The sequence below is a fragment of the Manacus candei genome, unplaced genomic scaffold, assembly GCF_025592945.1.
Source record: "Manacus candei isolate 608988 ecotype Guabito, Panama unplaced genomic scaffold, ASM2559294v1 h1tg000076l, whole genome shotgun sequence".
Taxonomy (NCBI): Eukaryota; Metazoa; Chordata; class Aves; order Passeriformes; family Pipridae; genus Manacus; species Manacus candei.
The window spans coordinates 4,780,631-4,806,601 of NW_026138124.1; the positions used below are offsets into that span (position 1 = coordinate 4,780,631).

General features: G+C 46.4%; 1 protein-coding gene across 10 annotated transcripts in view; it reads left to right on the forward strand.

Moving 5' to 3' along the window:
• COL26A1 (collagen type XXVI alpha 1 chain) overlaps positions 1-25,971 on the forward strand; it is a 180,310-nt gene that overhangs the window by 114,722 nt on the left and 39,617 nt on the right. For 8 of the 10 annotated variants that reach the window (XR_007908087.1, XM_051809850.1, XM_051809845.1 and 5 more), the window contains 2 exons: positions 9,692-9,733; positions 24,062-24,123. Coding sequence is in view for 9 of the 10 variants with exons in the window: in XM_051809850.1 (XP_051665810.1) it covers positions 9,692-9,733; positions 24,062-24,123 (104 nt within the window). In the remaining variant the exon portion in view is untranslated. The remainder of the gene's footprint in view (positions 1-9,691; positions 9,734-24,061; positions 24,124-25,971) is intronic. The other 2 variants (XM_051809847.1, XM_051809849.1) reach the window with 1 other exon arrangement.

Below are 25,971 nucleotides of genomic sequence, written 5' to 3' on the forward strand. Positions count from 1 at the left end.
GGTGTGTTCTTGCAGTTGGTGCCTCTCCTTGGGGTATCTTGTGCTTCAGGGATAAGGAATTGAACTCTCTTTTCACTGGGAAAAGAGGGCTTGTATGGAAGCTTTACCCTGGAGAATGGCCTTTTGACTGCAGGGTGACCTGATCTAGAAGTCATCGAGTACCTACTCTGATCTCCAGCTCAGAAATGAAGTGCCTGTTTCTCTGAGTAGATGAAAATACCCCAAGGCACAGTCAGATTTCTAAGAAGTTTCAACACCTACTTGCAGTGTTTCTTTCCTTATCTCCCTCCAGCAGTTGGAGGTCATGTGGAACACCTTTTTTTCATGGAATTGAGCCGCAGATTGAAAAACCTGCTGCAGTAGATTGTGAGCAGGTTTCTGTTTTGACTTTTCAATTTATATCACTGAAGACAAATTTTATTAGTAAAATCTTGGGCAACTCAGCAGTGGATTTTTAGGCTCTGACTGGGTGCCTGGAGCAGCATTTCTTTGAACTGTCTTTGAGAGGAACTGCAGCTGTATAAATGGATGAAGACTGTGGAAAGAAACTATAAATATGGCTTTATTAAGGTGGGTTTTTAAATCAAAGTGACTTTTTGAAATATTTTAATGAACCCTAAAAACTATTTTGCAGTTCTTTCCAACAGTTATGTTACTTTTCAGCAATGGGAGAGGAGGGGCATGTTAGTGAGGGAACCGTGGCCTTTGCATCTCTGGCAGTGGATGGGGCAGTGCCTTTTCCATGGACTCTTTAACCTTGGCAGGACAAAATAACTTAAAATGACCAGGGGCTAGACCAGCATGCTGCTTCTGCTACTAATTTTCATGGTGTAAATTGTGACTGGGCTACACAGGGCTAGACAGATACCATTGGGTGGTGTTGGGGGTCAGGGAGTGAGGAATTTGGGGGCATTTGAGACATTTCCTGTTGCCCTGCAGCTCTTTAAATGGGCAGTGGTGGATTGTGCTTTACCAGGACTGTGACAAACTCACTCAATATATGTTTTCCTTGCTAGAAGTAAATTGAAAACAACGATTTAGCACATGAAAAATGTGCAAGCGTAGCTTGATGATGGTTTAGTGCCTCATATTCCCCTCGTGTTCTTGTCACGGGGAGTTTAGGATCTTTGCTTAAGTGCACGTGGCAAGTATGTGAAGTCCACAAGCCAACTGGTACTTTGTGTTGGCTGTCCTGGGAGTTAATCCTGGGCTCAGTGAGCACCACTGAACTCTTGTCCTTAGCAGTGGGAGCCAGTGAAACTGTAGAAGAAACTGGGGCTTTACATCAGAAAAGACACGTCCATTCCAGCTTAAACACACACCTCCACATCTCCATGGCTCCAAAGCTGGCTCCAGTGAAATGCAGAGAGGGTTAGTCTGAAACAGGGAGTGGAGCAAGGGGTAGGTGGAGGGATATGGGTGGGCATTGGGAACTCTGGGCTAAACCACTGGCACTTCTGTCTTGCTTATTCTCCACCGTAACGCCGTGTCTGCGAGGAGAACACTGGGCAAGGTTCTTCACTCAAGGCCAAGGCCATACCATGAAGGAAATCATTCAGAAAGCTTCACAGTAGTAGTGAAGAGTGTAAAAGTAGCTGTGATGGAAGTGTTTTCTTCTGGGCACAGACACGAGGGTGTGTGCACATGTACACAGCATCTGTGTAAATGGCTGTAACAGAAAAGGCACTGGAGTGCATCATCCAGAGGTGGTCTGAGCTGGGAGTTCCACGCAGCAGAGCCTGATGAAAAGAGGCTTTGTAGCAACTACAGTGCTCTGTTTGGGGAGGCAGAGGTGTTCCAGGTACACTGTACCATCATGGTCAGAATGCCTTTGTTTTTGGCACAAAGGTAACCACCTCTTTTTTTATTCAAGTGTCACATTTTACCCGCTTGCATTTTCCTGCTTGTATGTTTTGGCTTTGGCCCAGGCCCTCGGGCTGTGTGTGCTCATCTGGTTTTGATAAAACATTGAACTTAGACAATACATCTTCTTGGACATTTCTTCCTGTTAGATTCAAGTGTGATACAAAGCAACCAGTACTTGATCAGTAGCAGACACTGTTTTTATCAAGCATTGTTGGATGTTCATTAGCCATGAAAGGACTGTAGAGAAAACTTGCCACAGCACACACCAGTACAGGTAGGTGCTTCCTCTTCTGAGCCCTTCTTTTAGCCACTTCAGAGAAGCCCCAGGCTGGATGTTGGGTGCTCTTTTAAAGTCCATATTCACCTACTAGGCTACAACATTTAAATTATTCAGCTGGTGTTTATCTTGCTTCTTTTACAGCCTTGTTAGTCTGCTAAGAGAGATAAAATGCTCCTGAGATATTGAACAGTGGCAGGTGAATGGGAGTAGCAACCTCATTAAAAATCATCTACTTATCCTGATATTTAGGTAGCATTTAATGACATGAGAATTTGGAGTGCAGTAAAATACTGGGTAAAAAGCTGAGTAAAAATAGCATCTCTCCTGGTCTGCCCGAGGAGCTTGTGTGACCTCTGATAAAATTGTGAGTCTGTCAGCCTCTGTAATATTCTTAATATCCTTAATGTACACAAGGAAAGGATGTACCACATCCTTGTTTGTTGGACAGTGATCTAAAACATGAGGAAAGGTGTTCATCTCACTCAAGTTCATCTGCCTACCTGTGCATCTAGCACTCATCTATTCCAGTCATCCAGGCTCCCCTGGTGGAGTAGGAAGAGGGAGAAAGAGGGATGTCTCCAGAGGGCCGAGCATTCCTGCCTGATTTGCATGCCTGGCAAATCCACCAGCTGTGGCAGTGTCACCACATGGTGTTAGTGATGCTGAGTGAGCTGGGAGTGGCTGCTGTGTCCCCGTGTTTGCACCATTCCTTGAGGAGCAACTGCCTTAAATCCTGGTACCTGGGTAGTTCTGCCTGTAGCCTGCTGGGCTGGGCACAGGGATTGCTGTGATCCCTGCTGTTATCTCAGGACATGAGCCTGCCCACAGCCCTCCTGTGACACTTATTTTCAGTGTCCAGCTCTCAGCTCTTCCAGCAGGACTGGTTTGTGAGACGGGCAATGGGGGAAACTCCAGCAGATGCTGCAGTGAACTTGTTCCGTGTGCTGTTGGAAAGCCTGAGGGAGATAAAAGCTCCTCAGCCTTACCCAGCACTGCTGTCAGAGGTCTCAGCCTGACCTCAGGCTCTGACAGACGTGTTTATCCAGCGTGAGGGAGGCTGCAGGCACTGCTTTGTTCTCAGCTGTTTTATCTCTTCGTGTCTCATCTCCCTTCCTCCAGCCGGGGCACTGAGATGAAAGTTGAGTGCACCCCTCTGCAAACTTCCTGATAGATCCAATTAAAATACTTCATTCTTGTAGCACATGGGAGGATTGAGCCATTGAACCTATTCTGCTGCTGGGTTATGATCCTGGAGCTTTTTTAATGTCTTGTTTCTGGGATTATGGGTATTCAAACCTGAGATTGAACACTTTGGCTTTTATGGGAAAGTCTGGTAGAACTTAACATGATATTTGGTTTTCAGCAGATTTTTGCTCAACGTGGAACTGAGTCTTGCCATCTTAAATACTATACTCAAATAAATAAATGTGGTAGAATCCCATTTAATTTGTGTGAGTTACACTCCCTAAAATCCTCTAGGCTATTTGAACAGATTACAAGCCAAAACCCAGAGTTTACCCCTAAGTTTCCAGCTGTGCAAATCCATCCTTAGATATTAAAAAGACTAAGTTTCATTATACATTTTCTGTCTCGTGTATCTTGACCAATTTGCTGCAACAATCAAAGATCTGGTTCTCAGAGTGTTGTAACCAACAAGTGGTTTTTTTAATCATATCTTAATCCTCAGAGGCAAGAGATAACACTCAGAGCTCACTAGTTTTTTTCTGTGACACTGAAACACATGACAGACCCCCACTAAATCTGTCTCCAGGTCCTGGGATTAGAAGGCAGCTGACAATGCTCATTGATGATACACAGGATGAGGGGGAAATCTTGCTTACACTCCCTGTATTGATTGTTCCAATGATTGCAATGTGATTTTATTTTTGCCTGTATCATGTGGACATGGCACAAGAAGAAATACATAGCAGAGGTTCCATTTTTTTTTGAAGTGTCATCTAAACCATCTCCCATTTAAAAAATGAAGTTGCTTTTACAGGAACCATACAAAACCCTTGTCAAGACTTCTATGAAATACTGTTGTGTCCTAATAATAACTCCTAGCTGAAAAATCTTGGCATCCTGCAGTTTAGGAAAGGGTTTTAAAATTCACCTTCAGTTTTTGGGCAACAGGCAAAACATGTGGCTCTGTTTAGGAGCTATTTTCGTTAAGGCCTGACAATACAGGATGATAAAATACAGCTGCATTGTTTAAACTTTCAATTTAATTTCTGGTTTGTGTCCAAGTTGTTTCATCAATATGGCGCCATTCATTTCAAAACAAAGCCCTTGGAAGGGTCTCCATTACCCCACCATTGATCAAGAGGGTGTTAAAATGTGGAGCCTAATTATGTTTCTGGCCTGCTTGGAATTCCAAAATTGGATTTTTATAACTGTCAAATTTGCAATCAGGGTAACTTTCCATGACAATTAGTCAGAATTATTAAGGCTTTTGTTGCCAGGGAGTTATAACTAATGGTGCTGGTTCACTTTTCAAGGCTCAGTAAGTGTCAAAGGCAACATTTATCTTACAGAAGAGCCATTTCACTCCAACATTGTCTGTACTGAACTGCACCCGAACCTCTACTACTGTTACAGTCATTTTTATCAACCCTCCAGGGCTGAGTTGTGGCCACAACCTCTGCTGAAAGCTCTGCAGACAGAATTATCCACTGGGTCCTGCCTTGTTGCAAGATGGGACTCGAGAATTGTGACATGAGAAAGTTCATCCCTGAGTGTTTCATTCAGGCTCAGCTTGGTGAGGGCTGGTACTCAAAAGGCTGTTGATTTTGGTCAATTATTGCTTTGAATCTTTCAAATGAGCCAAACAGAAACATCTGTGCAACCTGTCTGAGGAATTCTCTCCCCTCCCAGCCTGACTGACACCTCACTCACAGTTAAGGCACCTGTGTGTGTGATGTTGAGTAGGTGCTGAACTAGAGGCATTTGCCCAGGTGGGAAATCCTTCTTGGTCTAACTTTACAAACATTTAAAAAAAAATACTAAAGGGGAAAAAAACCCCAACCAGTTGCAACAACAGGCAAAACCAAATCCAAAGACAAATTAAAGCTGAGATATCTACCCTATGCTGCCTTTTCCCCCCAAATGCTGATGCACGAGGGTGTTCACTCACAGGAGAGCAAACACTGACAGAAAAGCCTCCTTTGCCTCCTGTGCAACACCCATTTTGGAGGCACCTGGTGCCTTCATCTTTGCATCAGTTAAATGAACCACTTCCCAGGGGCAGTTAAAATCACCCTCTCCATGTTCCTGCTCTTCCTCCCACCCCACACTGCCCGTTCTGTTCCACTGACTCAAGTGTCTCTGCAGCCTCAGGGTCTAAGGAGCAGATCTCCTTGAAAAATAATCAATTAGTGTGTTCAGACTGGGTTATTTTCAGGTCTCTCTTTCCTGTCTGTCAGAGTGTCCATCCATGAGGTGCAGAAAACAAAAGTGGCAACTTTTAAACCAGTTAAGCACTGGTCAAAATGTCACCTCTGGTTTTCCCCAGACAGCCAGAGCCTGCCTTTTTCTCTTAGAACACCTCTTTTTCTCTTAGAACACCTCTTTTTCTCTTAGAACACCTAGACCCTCTCTGTGTCCACTGACATATATTTACCTGGATTGTCATGGTGATTGTTTTTGACAAAAAGATCTGGAATTCAACATTATTGATACAGGGCCCAAGCTGTTCAACCCCCTAATCCTGCAGAACGTTTGCCCGGGCAGAAAGAGGGATTGTAATCAATTTTGCTTAATTAAATCAACCTAAACTAATTGTCAGCTAATAAAATAGTGTTGGTCAGCTCATAAAACAGAAATGAAGATTAAAAGAGCAGTTGCCATGAACAGGTGGTAACTCTGTTTCCAAGTTAGACCACATTACTCTCTGGCACAGAATCTCTGAGAATACCTCATATTCTAGTTTTTTTCAAAAAATGTTTATGAAACTTATAAAATATAGAGCTCATTTTATAACCAATTTTCTATCTCACCTGCCAAGAGCAGTGGGGGTTGAGCCAGCACAAGGCGGATGCAGAGTTTTAGGCAGTTGTCCAGAAATGGATTCCCTGCACAGGGCTGTGGAATACATTTCTACCTTTGACTGGCCCTTCTTTTGCAATTCTTGAGATTTAGGTGGGGTTTTCTTGTTGCTATTACAGAAAAAACCCTTGTAAACTTGTTTTTAATCTCTTTAAGCTTGACCTGACACCGTTGTGCAAAGGGAGAAGCTTCCTATGCACACTGTGGCTGCTGTTTAACTCTAGATGGACCTTGAGTTAGTAACAGGATCCCTCTGAATTTGATCTTTGGTATTTATGTTGACTCTGCAGATCTTGCAAAAGGCATCAAACATTTATCTAATTTTAGCTGGAAAGGACTAAACTGGAATCTTTGCTTCTCAAAGTAGAAGCAGAACTTGGTGGTTTGTACTTGCTGTTAATGGTTGAATAATGGAAGAAAATTTATTGCACAGTGGCTACTACAGTTTTTGGTTATTAGTGCAAAACCATGTGGTTCTGAGACTTTTGTTATGGCTTGCAGGGAGTGTGGAGACTCTGTGGTGATGCAGGGCTTTAGACACTCGTTGCACATCTCATTGACCTGCCATTTTCTGTGAGCCATTCCCAAAATCTCATACAGGATGCACTTGGTTGCTCTTACATGAAGTCCTCAAACTTGGTAAGGCACTTAAAGACTGGTTTAATTCTCTTCCACTTCAGCCCTTCTCTTTGAGAGGATACCATCACAGTCACTCTGCTGCACTGCCCCAGCTCATTGGGTTCTGGCTGCAGGGACAGTCCCAGTGCCAAGGGGATGCTGCTGGAATTGCCCCACCTGAGCATTTCAGCTGCACAAGACAGACTGTGCAACCTTGTAGCCTCCAGCAGCTTGTTTGGGGACTTGACCTGGCTTTAATTTTTGGTCACACATTGCTTTGGGACCCAGACTTGTTTTTAAAATGTGAGGCTTGACCCTTGTTTCTCTGCACTCCTCTTGCAGCTGATGTGCCCTTCCCTGCCATGGAGGGCAGCTGCTCTGGTGCAAGGGAGCCAGTTTTTAGGCTCTTTGAGACTTGCCTTTCTGCTTTCTTTGGGCTGGTGTCTGACCTGCATAACTGCCTCCTCTCAGAGACAAAGGATGAGTTCCCCCAGCTGGCTGTCCAGGGGAGGTGGGGAAGGTGCTAGAGCTGCATCCCAATCCTCCCCTGCAATCCTGTGTCTGCTGTAGCAAAGACAGGGAGCAGAGTGGCTTTGGCTTGCTTTCTGTGAAGCAGGACATTGCTGTGGCTTGATAGAGACAGAGCTAGAGGAAGAGGTGGGACAGTTAGAAACCATCTGACAAGGTCAGGAGTGTTGGGAGAGAGGTTTCCATGAGAGGCCAGGACTCCCCAGTGTGGCTCCTGCAGTTTGTTTAGGAGGTTGCAGCTGCTGCTGAGACACAAGCAAAGCTGGTCCTGGCTGTGCAGAGGGAAACATGACACAGCTTGGAGCCAGCTGGCACTGGGGACACCTGCAGGAAAGGCTGCAGCGTGGCCATCACCTTCTCCCTGGGGGATTTCCCAGCAGCCAGCAATGCTGCCTGGCTCCCACTGCTTGAGCTGCTGGGAACAGAAGTGGTGGGAGCAGTGCAGCACATGCTGTGGTTGCTCATCTGTGCAAAGCCATGGTAGGAATTTATGGGAACATCCCCTTGGGTCCCTGAGCTGATTTACCGTGTCCTTGCTGAATGAGCATCATTTGAATCCCAAATCTTGGATTAAACTAGATGAAAAAATTCCTCACACTGGCAATCCTGTGAGAGGCTTGGGGGCAAGTCCCTCTGGGACAGAATTGCTTTAAGAAACAGGGAATAAGATAGTGTTGGTGTCCATTCAGGGCAGTTTTCTCTTCATCCACGTGTCCCATACTTACCTAACACTGAGGAAACATTTGCTGGGAGTCACACCAGCAGTCAAGTCTCTATTATTTCCCTCAAAGGATGGGTTTAGGGGGAATGTAACACTGTGACTGTGGGACTGGCCTCAGCTCATTATCACTGCTTGTGTGCTTTAAAGCTTGAGGTGATAGAGAGGAGCTGGAGGAATGTTAAAGCATCACTGCTCCAAAGAAATGTGTGTTCAGTGAGTTTTTGAGGGTGTTAAGGGAATCCAGACCAGATTTGCACTGGTGTAAATGCAGAAGCACTTCTCATTCCTCCCAATGAGGATGAGTAGGAGAACCATAAGCAAGTCTGCTGCTCAGCTTCCCAGGCATGTGCACAAACCCATCAAGGACCCCAAACTAACAAAAACCATATTCAAAGCAATTATCTGGTCTTGTTTGTTTGTTTTTCATGTGATGTTTCTAGACACTGGTGCAACAAACACGCCCTTGTAAAATCTTGTAACAGTTGTTTGTAGTTAGTATCTTCAAGATGGTTTTATGTGTGCTGATCGTGACTAATATCCATCTCTTCGATGTGATCGTCACCCTCCAGTGCTGGGGGAAGTTTTTCATACTAAGACAATTATTTTCTCAGCTTGTTCAGCATTTTTTCTTCTTCCTTTTTTACCCTTCTGTTCACAAAACACAGATACTGATTTGCTCATGTATTGTGCTTTCCAGATGAAAGTGCTTTGTGGTTCACAGACTTAAATAATTAGGTCTTCACAGAGCTCAGACTGGTTATAAAGGCAGTTGGAGTCGTCATCTCTGGTTTTACACTTGGAAACAGAAAAATCTGCAGAGACAAGTTAACCAACCCAGCTCACAAGCAGAGCTGGGGGCAGACACCCCCTCTGAAGTGTACTGGTTATCCTAAGCATCAGGAGGTGCTGCTGTGCCCACACTGCTAAAGGCCTTCCCCCCTTCTTGATTCCATCTCTTCCTGTTGTCACAAACTTGTTTTTTAGAACATGCACCAGCTGCTGGAGAGGTGCTGGGTTCCTCTTCCTGTGGCTCAGCCAAAAAGACAGCAGCTGCTCTCCCTCCTTGAGCTGGGACCACTCTTTCCCCACAGTGTGCAAAGGAGGCAGTGACTGCCGTTATCCCAAAAAAACACCCCAGAACCAACCCCAGTCCCTTCTGCACACAACCAGAGTGGATGCTGCAGCCTGTTTCACTCAGTAGGTTTCACAGAACATTCTGAGTTCAAAGGGACCTGAAGGATTCTCAAGTCCAGCTCTTAAGTGAGTGGCCCATGCAGGGATCAATCCCATAACCCTGGTGCTGTTAGCACTGCACTCTGACCGTCTGAGCTAATCTCTGCTTTGTCTGTGGTTGTATTTCTTGGAAGCATCATCTCCAGTGGAGGCAGGGGCTGTTTTACAGGCTCGTTTCAGCACGTGGGAGAGCTGTGTGTGTGCTGTGCATGCCTGGCTTGCCGGGGGTGGGATGGGGGAGATGCTGCCAGGAGCGAGAACGAGCCGAGCAGGAGGCGCTTTCAGTCCTCACCAAGTTTTGCTCCTCAAGCTGCGTAAACGTTTTCTGTGCTGAGCCAACAGCGTGCAGGGAGAGGGTTTGCCACATTCCCAGTGATAATTGCCTTGTCTCCCCCCCGCAGGTGCTCCTGGCCGCCAGCACCGTTCCTTTCCCAACCAGGACCGTAAGTGGGCAACAAACACGAACTTCCCAAAAGGCAGAGCCTGAGAGTGAAGTGGGGTGCACTCCTGGGTGGGGGGCTGTGGCAGCCAGGGATGCCCTTTGCTTGTGGGGAAGAGCTTATGGGAGGGGGTCTGTGAGTCTCTGCCTGCTCTTTGCCTCAGTTTCCCTCAGGTACCTGGAGGGCAGGGAAAAGGGGAGTTGGGAATGGCTGGCTTGCCCTTCCTAGTTTTTGCTTGATTCACTATCAGAGGGGGGACACCAGGCTCCACAGACCCTGGCTCTCTCCCAGGGTGCCTGTTGTGCTTGCTTTGTCATTAAAACTCACCCCCTGGTTTTCCCTGACCTGCTCATGCTCCTCATCAGCCTTTGGGGGTGATGTGTTGAGAAGAGCCAGACCCGGGGGTGGTTGGATGAGGTGAGTGCTCAGAGGGACGTGGCTGTGACCTTGTGTGTGATTGCAGGCTCTCCACGAGCAGAGAGGTTCCTCAGCCACTGGCATTCAGCAGCCTGGGGTCTCCTCATCGTGTGTCTGTGACACTCATGTTGGTGTCTCTGAACAGCCTCCCCTGAGAAAACCAAAATGGTTTTAAAGGTTGAAAGTGAATGAAGCTTATTTGTTGCTTGCTGGAGGACAAACTATGTCTCTCCAAATTCATGGAGAAAAATGGCTTGAAAGCTCTCTACTGCATGTGCAAAAGCCCAAATGAGGTTTTAAGTTCACCCATATATATCCAATGACAGTTACTCAATGAGAAGCAGGAATTCCCATGGGAGTCTCTGTAGCTGATGGCCATGGGCAGCTTTTGTGGAAGATGAGAACTGTGGCAGCTCTGAAGCCCCACAAACGCTGAGCACACGAGTTACTCCCCAGGGCTGGTTGGGAAAGCAGTGGTGTGCAGGAGCATGAAGAGCTCTCACTGCTCTTTCTGCTCTCCTTGCTGAACACACACTCAGCAGAAAAATCGGTGTCCCATAGCCCAGAAGCTCCTGTGAAGCCTCAGATTAGGACAAGCCCTGGTCTTTCTGCTCCACCCTCTGTGGGGATGTGCTTCATGCTCTAGCTGCAGTTCCTCTCTGTGTGCTCTGCCCATGGATGCCACAGAACATGCCACTGATTCCTCATTATCCATGGCTGTCCAGTGTGGAATTGGCCATTGGTTCCAGGCAGAGCTGGAGGAGTGGGCAGGAGCCAGAGGGGGCAGCCTGGGCAGGATCTGCCTCCAATCTGCAGTGCTGCATCCCTTGGGTGGGACCCTGAAGCTGAAGATGCCCAACACCTATTCCCAGTGCTCACTAGGGAGGGCTTTTGGAGTGTGTAACAGCTTCCTTGGAATTCTTCATTCTTATTGTATCAGGAAAAAAATTGAATGTCTGAGTAGAGAAGTTGATCCCAGTCCTTCTGGGAGGGAAGGGTCCTTCAGTCCTTGTTCCTATCCTCATTCTCTGCCATGATTTGGGATGCTGTTGCTTACTCCTCTCTGTTCCTTGGGCATGTCCTGGCACACAAATGCATTTCTTAGCACACTGACCCTTGTGTTGGAAGTGCCATGCAGAGGAACTGATGACATGTCCAAAGACACTTGGGAAAGTATTGTGTCAGCAGGAATTACATCTTAAATTTTCTCCAGTGCTAATTATTGGTCCTGCCACAGGCCAGTCTTAGGTCTGGATTGCCTTTTTAAAGTGGTGATTTGTTTCCTTGGTCTGTCTCCACCTTTGTGCTTCAGTTTGTCCCTTGGTGGTTGTGCCCTTTTCAACATCTGCCCTGTTTGGTGTCCACAGAGAGCACGAATAGTCCTGCCCCTGCACATCACAGCCCTCTGAGGTGACAAGATGTTAAATTATTTTAAAATGTGGTTTCCTCCATTGTGCCCTTTCATGCACTTTTAAGGTTTCATGCAGGCAAAATCTAGCTGGTGCTTTTATTGTTCTGCTAACCTGGTAGTGGGGTTAGAGCACAGAACTGGGTGTTTATGATGGTTTTGATGGGTGTTTAAGATAATCAGAGGGATGGAGCACCTCTTTTATGAGGACAGGAGCTGGAGTTTTTCAGCCTGGAGAAGACTCTGAGGAGATCTCATTGTGGCCTTCCACAGGCCACAATAGTGACAGGACCAGGGGCAATGGTTTTAAACTCAAAGAGGGCAGGTTTAGATTAGATGTTAGGAAGAAATTCTTTACCTGGTGGGTGGTGAGGCCCTGGCACAGGTTGCCCAGAGAAGCTGTGGCTGCCCCATCCCTGGAAGTGTCCAAGGCCAGGTTGGATGCAACCTGGGCTAGTGGAAGATGTCCCTGCCCGTGGCAGGGGGGCTGAAACTGCATGTTCTTTAAGTTCCCTTCCAACATAAACCATTGTCATTCTATGATTTATAGGCTGGTTGGTTTTAGGGGGGTTTTTTGATTGTGCAAGGAGTTCTCCTTATTGGCAATCTGGCCTGGGATTCCTCTAGTGGTCTGATGTTTGAAGGTTTCCTTCTATGGTTTGCTCTTAGTCATTTAGCTTCCAAATGATATGCTGATTTTTGGGCTGTTGGCTAAACTCTTTGGAATTGTGGGGCAGGAAGGCAGAGACTTATTGCTTGTATTTGATTAGGGGCTTTTTCTACACCTTGGTGATCTGCATCCCAATACCTTGGGAATGCCACTCCAGGCATCTGGCCCACTGCCCCAGCAGGTAATCCAGTGTTATGTTTACTGCTGGAAGGCTTTCAGAAGTGTGAGTTGCTGCTGTATTTCTAGAAGGGGCAGGAAGGGCTGTCTGTTTTCTCTAACACTGTGGTGTTCCTCGTGGGCTCATAAGCACTGTGGCACAGAGAGATCTGCAGATGCTTCTGGCCACACTCAGGCACTTCCAGCCCTTCCCAAGGTGGGTGTCTCTGGCTGGTGTTTGCTATTGGCTGTTTCTGAGGCTTCAGCCCATCAGAAACTTTAGTTTCAGGGACTGAAGTGGAATTTGAACTATCTGAATATAGTCCTTTGTGTCAAATCAAATGATTTGTTAAAGTGAGGCCAGATTTGTGGGGAGAATCAATCTTTTTTATTAGATCAACTGATGTGGAAAAAGCAGACAAACTTTCAGGCATAATAACCCTTCTCCTGGCCTGTGTTTGTATTGCAAGAATGAAGGGACCTGTCTGCCAGGGGAGACTGTGCTTTAGGATATGCATTCACTCTGTTCCTCAGCAGTCTTGGTCTGAACACAGACATGGGTGGCATTTTTGGGTATGCTTGTACAATTTTTGGGGTAGAAAACTTTGTCTCCCTCTGTGTTTGGACACTAGATGTTCCTACAGAACAAATAATGGGCTCTGCTCTGCAGCTGACTCATTGTATAAGTCTGGGGCTGATTATGGATTCCCTCTGTGCCTCAATTTCCATCTGTAAAATGTCACAGATGCCCACCATTCATAAATCGCTTTCAGATTTCCAGATGAGGTGCTGTGTAAGTGTAGAATAGCATTAGTTTATGCATATTGTGTTAGAGGATAATATAAAACACATGCAGCAGAAGAGCCTCACAGATGTCTCTCTTTCAACTGCAAAAGGCAAGGCCCGGGCTGATGATTTAGCACAGCACTAATTGGACTAAAATAGGAGATTGCTTTTGTACTGATGCAATTGTCACCATTAAAGTCCTCATTTACCAACAGTTTCTGGAGACAGCCCAGTTATTTCCTGTTGAGGAGAACTGTAATGCCTTGAGTTTCAAAGCAGAGCGATTTACAGCAAACACCAACGTTTTTCCAGCATCCCCCACATGCTTTTCCTCACCCTCTGGAAAGGGCCTGGGCCATGCTTTACTTTGAATGTGCTTGGCCTCCAGCTGCACTTAGCACTTCTTTGCTGGCACATCCTAATCTCAAAGCAGAGGCATTTCAGTCATTCCCCGTGCCACTCCTGGGTGTTGCACACACAGGAATCCCCTTTATCGATAAGAAAAGCTGTTCAGCATTAAGTCAGTTCTCAAAGTTTAAAGGATTTGTGGCCTGTGATGGTTTGGGTTCAGGTAATTAACTCCGGTGAGGTGCTTGAGAGTGTCTTGCAGACACATTTCACAGAGAAAGATGAACTTAAACAGTTAAGAGCTTTGATTTGATGAAGTGCCCTTGAGTTTCTGTGTTGTGCTGTTGGGGCGAAACTCTCAGTGGTTATGAAACCTGGGAGCTCTTTGACTGCAGGAGAGTTATGGTTGTTCCTTCCAGTTGCAATCTGGCCCTGTGCTTGTTCTGAAGTGCCAAAATCGTTGCTGTTGCCAGCAGTGTCACGTGGCAGCAGCGACTGTGCACCAAGCCTCTAAAGCTGTCCTCGAGCTGTGACATTTTAAAGCCCTGGTTGGAGCTTATTTGCCAGTGCATTGTTGCCTGGTGCTCAGAAGTGATGCTGAGCTGTCGTGGTGTGGGGTTGGAGGGGATGAAGGTGTCCCTGGGGATCTCCAGTTCCTTCTTGGTGTGTATTGCAGGCGAATTGCGCCATTCCGGGTTTGTCCATTTTGGACTCTCCCCGTTCCTCACCAGTGCTCAGAGGGAGGGTCAAAATTCATTGTCAAATCCTCCACAGCTGGAAGAGTAACATAATATTGAGGCTGAGTGCGTGGGGTGACAGGCATGGGGAGAGCAGGTTGGCTGACACCCAGCCTTACCCAGTGCTTGCCATGTTCCAGGAGAAATCTCCCCTGATGCTGGGCCTTCATTCATGGGTCTAAACTTGCCATTTAAGGCTATTTTTAAGAGAGTTTCAAGGTGGGGGCAGCTAGAACCTCAAAATGAAGCTCCTCAAAGTGCCACCACCACCAGCACTTAGGGGACACTTACACTGTGATGCTCATTCTTGTGTTGATATCACAACTCAGAGAAAGCACAAACAGGTAAATAAGGGCTTGGTCCCATCAGAAAGTAAACAGATCCCTAGGTCTGGGAAACATTTAGTGAGTTTTGTGTTAAAATAACAGGGTGTGGGAATCCTGGAAAACATTTTCAGTGTGAATATCCTCTGATTTTTCGATCTAAAATGGGTTGGAGGTGTAACTATTTCAAGGAGTGAAAAATCTGAAGCTGAAACGTGCCTGGCTAACCCCATGCAGATATTTCCTTTAATAATTTTTCTTCCCCCAGTAGTTAACTAGGAAACAACAGCAAAACAAACCCAAACAAACAGCCCTTTGCACAGCCTTGTGCTCCCCACTGCTCTGATGCAAGAGTTACCTTGTTCTTCACGTTATGGGGACCAGCTGATGTGAGGGATTTGCTGGGTCCCCTGACACCCGAGTGTCCCTGGGTGTCTCTGAGAACAAAATCACAGCTGCAGAGAGAGTAGAAGGGACTCCTCTTCCTGTTGCTCAATAAGGACCATTGCAGAGCTCAGGGGGATTTAGATAAAGGCCAGCAAAGGGTAATAAGCAGCATTCCTGCATCCTTGAGCCCTTTCAGTGCAGCTCCCAAGTGCTGAGTGATGGTCATTAGCCTTGTGCAGGGCTGGGGGGGCCCTGCAGAGCTCCAGGGAGGAGGGAAGTGTGGGAGAGTGGACAAACCACGGTGGGATAAACCTGAAGCTGAAATGTTGACATGGGAAACCAAACCTTTACAAAAGTGCCCCTGGCAATAGTAGTGATAGTAATTAACTGTAGAAAGCATGGGCAGATATAGTATTTTGATGTTCAGGGAGCCAAGTTCTGCTGAATTCAAACCATCCTTCTCAGTGGCTTAAACAACTGTTTTCCTTATTGGTATTTCAGCTAATTTTGGGCCGTGGCTAAAGGAAACCAGTGGTAAATGTTCTGGATGAGGAACAACTCGAGCTTGACTGAGCACCCCCAATGGCACATTTGTGGGTTACAGGGACTCCATGCAGAGAGGGGTCCAAGCCTAGAGCTGCCCTGTAGCCTTGCAGGCAGAAGTAATAAAACTCCAGGCAGGGGTAGAATTGAAGGTCAGAAATCCAAACTGGAAACACGGTGCATATTTTCTGTACAATGGTTAACTTTGGATGCAGTTCACTAAGGAAACCTCGGTTGTCTGGCTCTGGAGTGTCTTTATGAAACACAAACTCCAGCTAAGCACACGTTGTTTGGCTGGAGACTGTGAGAGATTCTCTGACCTGTGATACACAGGTGCAGAACCAATATTGTGAGAGTCCCTCCAGGCTTCCCGGTGAGCCTGGATTGGAATGTTTCCTTTTGTCCTGTCTGCTTCCTTATTTCTTGTTACACTACTCCATATTTTGACTGCATTTCCCCCCTAATTGCTTCTCCCAGCAGGGAAAAGCAGTCTCTTTGTAAGGGATGTGAGACCATCTCAGCTCAAGATGAACTTTTGAGCATGGTGGAGTTCCCATGTGTTCTCCCACAGGGGTCAGGTCCCATGAAGTGTCTCTCCATGTCCCAGATCAGGGAGAAGGAGAGAAATTAGTCTGAGTCAGTGATGGTGGGTATGAGATGCTGGATTTTGGCACAGTGAGGACTGGACCAGCTCCTTCCCCTGTGGGCTCTGTGCCCTCAGCTTCCTTGGCAGGGAGACATGTGGATCCCTCCTGCCAATTTGGGGCCTGTCTTGCTGTGAGAGATTTGTAATACATGTTGTTCATACACCACCTATGTATCTTTATTTTCTGTCTTTTTATGTGCTTTGTCTGCTTTGCTGCCATGCACTGACACAGTGGTGAGTCAGGGGAGGGTTTTCTGGTGCAGTATCAAAAGTCCTGAGCACCCACAGCACTGCCAGCAGCCCTTGGAGCACCATGTTCAGCAGCTCCATAGTCAGCAAGGCTTTAGCAAACTCAAGTCTTTATTATTGTGTAACTTCAGTCTTTGGGCTACATTAGTAAAATGTCCTTGGTGTTTCTAAAAATAAATGTAATACATTTCTAGCCAAACATGTTGCATCAAAATCCAACTTTTCCCTGCTAAACTTTCCTCTGGCAGATAAAGATGGACTGACCGTGGATCTCACCACTGATGGTTGCCTGTGAATAAATGATGGGGATCCAATTCCATGTGCACAGGCCTCACCAGCAGAAGGGCTGTGAAAGAACACCAATCCTGAGAGCAATTGTGGATAAAATTAGGGAGTGGTGTGGGACACTGCATGTGTGAAATTTTAAATAAAACAATGTGAGCGATGTGAGCTGTTTCAGAATAGACCTGGGTGAATAATGGAGGTTTTTTGGGTTTGTTTGCCAAATGAAAACAATTGGAAAGAAAAATTATTTGGGAGAATCTGAGATGGAAATTTTTGAGGTTTTGACACAATGTAATAACTAAAATATGGGTTTGGGTCAACTGAAATCGTTTCATTTGACCAAACTAAACCATTTAGTTTTACTTAGGACTAGTTTCACTTAGGACTATTTAATTATTCATCTAATTTTTAATTTAATTGAGATTTGAAATAAATGCTATTTCATAACTTAAGACTGAAACATGTCATTCAGAAAGTATGAACAGTCATTTAAGAAAAAAAAACCCTGGAGAGAATATTGCAAAAATTTAGAAAATTGGACACTTTTTTTTTTTCACTTGAGACAATGCACTGAATTTTATGTAGCTTCTCGAATGGGAGTTGGTATCCAAAAGTGCATTTTGTGGTAAACTTCCTTTTCACTTAGTTTTGCTGAGGTTTTTCTTACAGACATTTCAAAATCACAGAATATCATGATAATGAAAAAATATTTATTGCTTATTCAGGGGGAAAAAAGCCTTTTCCTGTTTAACAAGGTAGAAGAAAGTAGACACAAAAGTGAAGTATGAACACTTTACAAGCAGAAAAGGATCAGATAGCAGTTCTCATAAGAAAGGAAATTTGAGCTGCTTTTTAAAGATAGCCAGTAAAGTTAAGGGTAAGGGTTGTTATAATAGAGATATGAGAGAGATTATAAATGGGGGAATTTTGGCAGTGATCAGGGTCTCCTTGCAGAGATGGTGAATTATCTGGAATGAAGGTAAAAAGGCAAAAATATTCTGTAGGTGTTCTGTTTCATATTGATAGGCAACCTAATAACTCACAATTTCCAGGTGAAAATAAAACTTCCCAGCCCGCCAAATCCTGATGTGAAAACTCTGGGAAAGTACAAGCCCTTGTTGTCAATGAGACCATCTTTAAATGTCTCTGAGCCCCCAGTTCCTGATCTGTGAGGGGCTTTAATTCTGCTCCTGCTGAGGGGGGTTATTGTGGGGCTCTGTCAGTGCTGCTCTGGAACTCGGGATTAGAGGAACTGTGTTTTCCAAGGGAGCCTGTGGGTTTTTGTAGTTGTTTGGCACAGAAAGGGGGCAAGAAGGAAGGTGGTCTCTCTCCCTCCTCCCTCCTTCCTTCCACACTTCCCCATGGATGAGACACAGCCTCGCTCAGCACAAGGGCACGTGCTCAGGGGGTGAGGTGAGGTTGTGGCCAGGTTGGAGCCTGCGATGTTTGCAGGTCAGCCAGGACACAGAGTTCCCCTCTGGACACATGGGTTGGGAATGGACCAGCAGCTCCTCTCTTGGTTGGGTGCCTTGGCCAGTCTATCCCAGTGTCCCAGCTCTGACAGACCCTGCCCAGACCCTTCCCTCCCCTGTCTTTGCCAAAAGGTGAATATTTGCAATGCTCACAGCAAGTAAATATCATGGCAGTAAACAGAGTCTTCTTCATGATCCTACACTAAACAACACTCTGAGAGCTTCCCCTTGCAGAGAAACAATCCTGCTCCAGTTTACCATGGCCAGGGCTGGTGGGAGCCCTTCCCTCCTGCAGTTCTCCAAACCTTTGATTCCCAAAACTTTGCTCCTCAGACCAGAGGCTACTGGGTGACACAAGTGTTCATCCTCTCCGTGGCTGCTGTCAGCCCTTTGCCTCTCACGTGCTCAAACCCCATGACAGAGCTACGGACACGACCAGTTCTAAACAACTACAATTAATAAAGTCTATCTGGCCAACATCTGACTCTCATTAGAGGAAATGTGTTGAAAAAAACAGATCCCAGGTTGGCTGTGATTTATGGCTCGGGCCTGCTATCCTTCACAGGCACTGGCGAAAGCTTTTGCAAAGGGCCAGAACATAAACTACTTAAGGAAACTCAGTAACCATGTAAAAAGGCTGGAAGGGTCAGATCAGACAAATTAAAGAGAGGTGGAGATGCAGGCCCAGGCTGGCTGTCCCCCACTGAGGGCCACCTAGGTAGGCACGGGAGATCTGTGTTCGTGTTTCTGCTGTGGAATTTGGTTTGAAATTCCTTCTGTGCCAGTGTCTGAAAGTGCCACTGCTTTTTTTCTGGCTGAACTGTGAGCCTGTGTGTGGCAGTGAGGGGATGGAAGGGTCAGTGGTCTGGTGGGTTCTCTCAAGAGAGTCCAAATGTAACATGTCTGGTGCCTGAGATCCCAGGGTGCTCCCTGAGTTGACAGTGCAAGCTGTACTTCCCACTTCCCTTGGGAGTTTCCAGCTTCATCCTTTTCTCTTTGCAAAGAAACATGGTTACCTGGGCTAATTTAGACTAATCCTCTTCCAGATTTGCTCAGAGGCTACTCTGAACTCGTACAGGGGAAACTGCTAAGAAAAGCTGGTCTCCTGCTTGCTTTGGCAGACAAAATCTCCTTCAGACTGGGCCTGCTTGAGTTGTGTGTCACTGATTTTTATGGCAGTGCCCCCCAAACCATAACTGTGGTGTGCACAAGCCCTGCTCTGGGCAGTGCTGGCAGGGCAGTTGCAGGCACAGTGAGAGCTGTGGGGTTTCATGGAGCTGCTGTTGCATTCCCGGGGCTGCAATGTGGGCTGTTGGCATGGCCATGAGGCAGCTCTGGTTTGCTCCCCCTGCCCTGGGGATAACCCAGTTTGTCCTCTTTGTGCATTTCTGAGCAGTGCAATGGAGGTGGTGGACTTAATTAGAGGGAGAGAGAAGAGCTGCCAGGCGAGTTGTCTGACAAAAATCAAATATCTAATTTCTTTCTCTGTGTAAATGTTACATTTGGTCCTTTTTCATGCTCTGACCTCGGATCCTTTACATTAAACTAACAATGGATGAAAGGAAAGTGAGACTTGGAGGAGGAAAGTGTGTTGTTTAGAGTCTGAGCAGGTTGAAGCATGAGCTGCAAATGTGATTCTTATGTCCCCAAGCCTGACTCTGTGCTACGCCCCATTGCATTGCAAGGTTGAAGTTTCTTGTAATGGCAAAATACAGCCTTGAAAAAACTGGCTGCAAAGAATTTATTTGTTTAAACAAAGGCTTTGTGATTCCAGAATTCTCTCCCCTTTCATATGCTATAAACCACCTCCTCCGCCTCCCCTCTGAAACATGAATTTTGGAGTAATCCATCAAGAAAAAGAGAGACAGAGCCTTGATCCCTTGACTTCAGTTGAGCTGTGCAATTTATATCTACTGAGCATCTGGCTGTAGGGAAACCAAAAGCTCTTTTAATATTCTGCAGAGACTCTGGGTATACAAATGAGCGTGGGCTGTCGGAGCTGAGAAATGGGGCAGAGATGCCAAGAGGTTTCTTTGCTGTTTTGCACAAAACTGACCTACGACCCCATGGTGAAAGTTGGGCTGGTTCTTTTTTTAATCCCCTCAGTGCCCCTGTGATAAGTGTGCTGGGCTCATCAGAGCCCCGTTGGTATGGAGCTGTTATCTCACCTTCCCTGTTGTGATCTGAGCGAGGAGTTTGGACACTTGTGGGACCTTCTGTCTCGAGCAGCTGAAACGTGCAACTGTTTAATCATGAAATTATGCAAAGCAGGGATGCCAAGTTAGCAGGGCACCTGAAGTCAGTCATTCACTGCTGTAGGTCACTTGTAGGAGTGTATCCAGAGTGGAAGCTGCAGGCAAAAGGACCCGATCCCAGCTGGCAAAGCTGCAGCTCTGGAGGTGCTGGCTCAGCCTTTAACCAAAGATGGGGCAAATGTGGCACCTTTTGGGTCAGGGGTCACTGCTGGCATGGGCTTCATGCCTGGTTATTTTCCAGCATGTGAAGTCTACCACATCTCTGCTACCTTGCACTTTTCCATCCCTCCAGTTGCATTGCAGCCAGAGGGGGGGAATGGGAAGGGAAAGGTGGCTCGGACAGTAACAGTGAGACGTGGTGGAGACAGACTGGGTGTCATGGGATATGCTGGTAACTGTCCCGTGTTCATTATCTCAATTATTTATCCTCCCTGCTGGAATATTTCTAAAACAAATCCTACCATGTGTTTTGAGGTTGGGATTCAGAGAGTGAAATCACAACTCCTTTCTCAGAGTTTAGCTGGAAAAATACAAATCTGCCAACGAGGAATATAAGGGAAATAAACTGTGGTTCTGTGTAGCAACAAGTGATGGATTTCTGCAGATATGGAAAGCGTCTGCTCTGGAGTCCCAGGTCACAGAGTGTGTGCATTTGCCCCAGTGTTATATTTGTTCCATGAGGAGTAATGATGTGAGATTCTCAAGGTCATTTTAATAACTCAGATTGCTTTCACCCTGATCAGAAAATTCAGCTTCACAGCCCCAGGCCTTGGATCCACCAGCCATCAGGATTAGACACTAAATACTTCAGTGCATCATAGCCAGGGAAGATATTTATTAGCCTGATTTGTCACCACCATTCTCAGGCTTTCTGCAAGGACAGATAATGATCCCAGACCTTGAAGCAGTCCCTGGTGAGTGAGCTCTGAATGTAGTTTCTGAAACTGCAGTCCTGGGCATTCATCTCTGTGTTTGAAAGCATCATTCATCTCTTGGTCAGCTAAATAACTGTCACAAGGATTTGTTGGCAGGATGTTTGCCTTAGTAAGAAGATCTTTGGCATTAGGACATCCACTTTCTGGATTATTTAAATGTCTTTTGGGTCCAGGCTAAGTACCCTGGGTGTGGATCTGGGTTTCCAGGCATTTCACAACAGAAAGGATCAGAGTTCAAATCCAGCTTGAATTTAAGTAGTTCTTTTTCTGACCTGGGCTGTGTTCTCTGTGTGTTTTGACAGGCATCACTGACGTGGAGATGATATTAGTACAAATCTCACATGCAGTGATACTGCTGCTTTCTCCTCCCTTCTGTCATTTTGTTAATTTAAATCTAACTTTTTCTGCTGCAAATGCACCTGAGAGGGCTCTTTGAGACACTCTTAGAGAGCAGAGAGAGCTGCTGGACTGGTGCTGTTCCTGCTCCCTGTCCAGCAGAGACAAGCAGAGTGTCCTTCCCCCTGGGAGCTGGTTGATTCACCCCAGTGCAGAGGGGTAGTACAAACCCCTTTTTATGAGCTGGACTCTCCAAAGGGAGCTTAAATGATCAATCCATCTCAAATTATGCACAGAGATGGTTTTCAGACAGCTCAAGTCAATCTCTCTAAACCTGTGGGAGTTATTAATATGTGCAAGCCAGCAGGAGGGAGAGTAGGGCTCCGTATTTTATTTGCTCTGTAACACATCTGGTACATCTTTTGGCTCCTGGGAGCAGTGGATTTATTCAGTCTTATCTTTCTGTGGGGATGAGCAAGATCAAAAGCCTGAAGCTGGTTACATGCAGAACGTAATTCCCTGTTTTGCACACCACAAACAGATCCAGACCAAACAAGCCTCACCCGTTTCCTTCCCTCTGGGACAGTGCACTTATGGCTCTTGTGTATTCATGGGCCAATTCAAGCCAAAGATATTGTCCAAGATCTATTGCAGAGAATAAAAATAAACAACTGTTGGGTAAAAGAAAGCCCTGTCAGTATTGACCTGTGAGGAAATCCCTCCATCTGAGTGTTCCTGAAGCATCAGATGCTTTGTCTGCAAAATGTTGTGTATTATGAGGTGGAAGCTCTATGTCTGGCTCCTTTGGGAAGCTGCACAGCTCCTCACAGAGGGCCAGTGAGAGAATTCCTTTGGAAGATTTATGCAGTGGGTGATTGGTTGCTGTTAGCACTCAAGCAATCTTCTTAGCCTGTAAATCACCAGGGTGGAAGAGCTGAGCTCCCTGGCCCTCCAAGCCATGTGCTCAAATCTTTTCATGGCTGAGAGCCATTGGTAGGTGCCACATGCTTCATAAACCCAGCAAATGTCTGTGGGTGAAGACTGGAGAGATTCCTCAGAGCTCCTTGTGCAACAGGGGACAAAGCTGGATGGGGGAACAGCTGAATCCAAGTGTTGGGGTGATGTTTAGTCAAGCCAAAATCCATGTTCACCCATTCCTTGCCATAGGGAGGCACTGGACATGGCACCCTACATTGTTATAACCTCAGCCTGAGCTGTACCTGAATGGTCTATTATGGCTCAAGAATTACAGTTTTATGTCCCCAGACCTATGGAAATTAAATTAAATTAAATACACCAGAATTAAATACTTCTATGGCCAGTCAAGGAAAACCAGATCTGACCCTTAAGGAGCACAAAACACACACAGAGATGTGTTTCTCCTCTGTGGGATGTGAGATGACAGTGATTCCTCACCTGAACATGGATGGTTTATTCTCTGAAATACTTTATGCTGTCATGATAGGTGAGTGGTCCAGGCTGGAAAGCTTCTCTGAGGGCTGGGAATGGGCAGTTCCACAGTGCTGCAGAGCGCTGGGAAAGCACCTTGTTGATTAAACCTCAGTTCAGGGCTTTATCCTCCTTCACTCACTTTAACATTGCAGAGATGAAAACAGAGGCAAAGCAGCAGGCCTTCTGTTTAGATAAGGGATGTCCTTTGTGTTGAGCAATCATTTAACCTGCACTCAGAGCCCATTCTGGTAATGTTTGCTCTCACTGAGGCCTCCTGTCAGGACTCCTTTGGTGGCTGCTGCCTATCAGTTGCTTCCATGCAGCAAAGTGAAACCACTTCATGCTGCAGCTCTGGGCTGCATCAGAGCCCTTGGGTCTGCCTTGGATCTTCTGGCTGTCACTGAGACAGCTGATTTGTTGTGGGAGTGGTAACAGGTCCTGGGAGCCCAGGGATGGAGCAGGAGGGGTGGGCATTTTGTATGTTCATTTCTTTCCTTGGTGTTTGACCAGGACAATGCTATAGGAGAGGGTCCTAAATGGAGTGGTGGTGGTGCAGCCTGGTGTGCTGTGAGGTGGGAGCACATGGCACACCAGCATGCCCCAGGGGCAGAACAAGTGTCTCTGCTGATGACAGCAAGTCATGCTGGTTGGCACAGTGAAAAGTCTTAAATCTGATTTTTATTTCATCTGCCTTCTACCTATTGGGAACTTAATTTCCCTCTCTGCCCCACCAAACATCCCCAAACAAGGTTCATGTAACGTGGCTGTGGCTGTTGACCTGTGCAGTGGACTTGAATACTTATTTTTGCCCTATAGCTGATCTTGACTCACTTTGGATCAAAGGGATCAGGGTCTGCAAACTGAAGCTGTGGATTAAAATGCAAAGTCCATGGAAGTTTTACATCCCTCTGTTTTGTTCCCTCCAGAATGCATGAACTGCACGAGGCTGGCGGACATGACCGAGAGGCTGAACACGCTTGAGGCCAAGGTAAGGACCTGCCTTTATTCTGCTGTTTGGCAAAAATTTCCAAGAGCTTCTGGTGCAAAACAGGTTGAATTGGCAGCCCTGGAGAGATCAGGTGTCTGCTCTTCCACCCACAGTGAGGAACACGCTGTGGGGGTGGTTCTGCCCCAGGAAATGAGGCAGCACCGCTGTACACGTGGGCATCACTCACCTCCAGCCTGGCTCCTGCCCCTTCCCATGCAGGTTTGAACAGTTTCTCCTTAGCCTGCTCTTCAAGTGTAATCCACTCCTGCTTTTTCATCCCTTTCCTGAAAGATGGGAGGCTCTCATGCATGCCTTGGTGGAGACAAATGTTAAGGGGAGACCTTCACGTTGTGGTTTTTTTTCAGCAAATCATTTTAATTTCTACCTACTGGGATTCAGATAAATTGTTCCAGTCAGGCAACAAAGCAGCTGAGTCAGCATTCCCCTTTGATCTGTGGTCCCTCCTGTGACAGCCCACTCCTGGCTGTTAGTTATCGTGCTTTGGTCCTTGTAAGGCATTTGCTGCTGTTATTATTCATTAACTGATGCTTATCAATGACATAAAAGAATTTGGGGAGAAACCTTTGAGGAGGGAGGTGGTGGTTGTATGGGGTTTTGAGGCCAGTGCATGATATTATGGTAATGTGGGAATTGTTTGTGCTGAAGTGAAGTGAGCAATGTTGTCTGGAACTTCATCAAAGCCTTCACGGTTATATTTCATTACAGGAAAATGAAGGGGTGGGGGGAATGAAATTCTGGGGAGCAGAATTATTGGAGTGAAAACAACTGGTGTAGTGCAGAGGACAAAGGTGAGCTGGATTGTTTTCTGAGCAGCAGGAGCTGCAGGTGGGTGTCCTTTGGCAGGGGGAGAGAGGGGCTGGGGACTGACCTCTGCGTGTGCAGTCCCGAATCCAAGTGAGACACGGGACTGGCTTCAGAGACACGTAAATCAGCCCTCCCCTGCTCAGCCTGTGGCCAGCTGTACCTTTCTTCACTTTCCAGGATTTTCTGTGTCTGGCTCTCTGGAACATGACAACCAAAGTCTGTCCTGACATCAGCGCGCCCGCACCGAGCCGGCTCGGGCAGCTCTGCGTTTGTGTCTGTAACGTGTGAAGGGTGCTGGAACACCAGCTGGGGCCTGCAGGGCTCTGTGGAGGGAGAAGGGGGTCCCACCTGCCCCATTCCCCTCAGGAGGTTTGCATGTGCTGTGTTGCATCTCTGATTTAGTGCTGCACTCAGGCAGTTCGTGTTGTTGCTGGGATGGGTTTCCTTCTGACTTCCCTCTGCTCCCACACAGACCCAAGCTGGGAGCAGGCTCATCAAAGGGTTTAATTTCGTGGAGGGAAATGAGTTATTGCCTTCTGTTGTGAGAGACTGTGTCTCTGCAAGGAGACCTTCTGCAGCACAGCCCAGCAAGGCCCTTATCAATCTTTTGGCTTCCACTTTGTTTGAAAAGCTGTGGATGCTGTGCAAAAATGGACTGGAGCAATTAAATGGAGAGTGAAGTAACAGTACACGAATGCTGGTGCTGGACACAAGAGAAATATGCTGATTCTTCTTTTTTCAAGGTTAATTTAAGTTCAGTTTGATCTATGTAGCAGTCTAATGAACTCAGTTATTATTCAATAATAGCTGGCACCACTAAAAAGGTGCTTGTATTTGTTTGGTATTGTCTGCATTCCTGTTCTGGATTTTGGAGAAAGATCCCTGTTTTGCTGGATGATCTGGATGTGAAGTTGTCTCTCAACTCTCCAAACTGTCTTCTTGTAAAGTCTGGTTTCACCACAACGACCTGTTCCAAGGAAGACAGGAGTGATGGGATGGGCACACTCACCTCTGCCAGTGTTG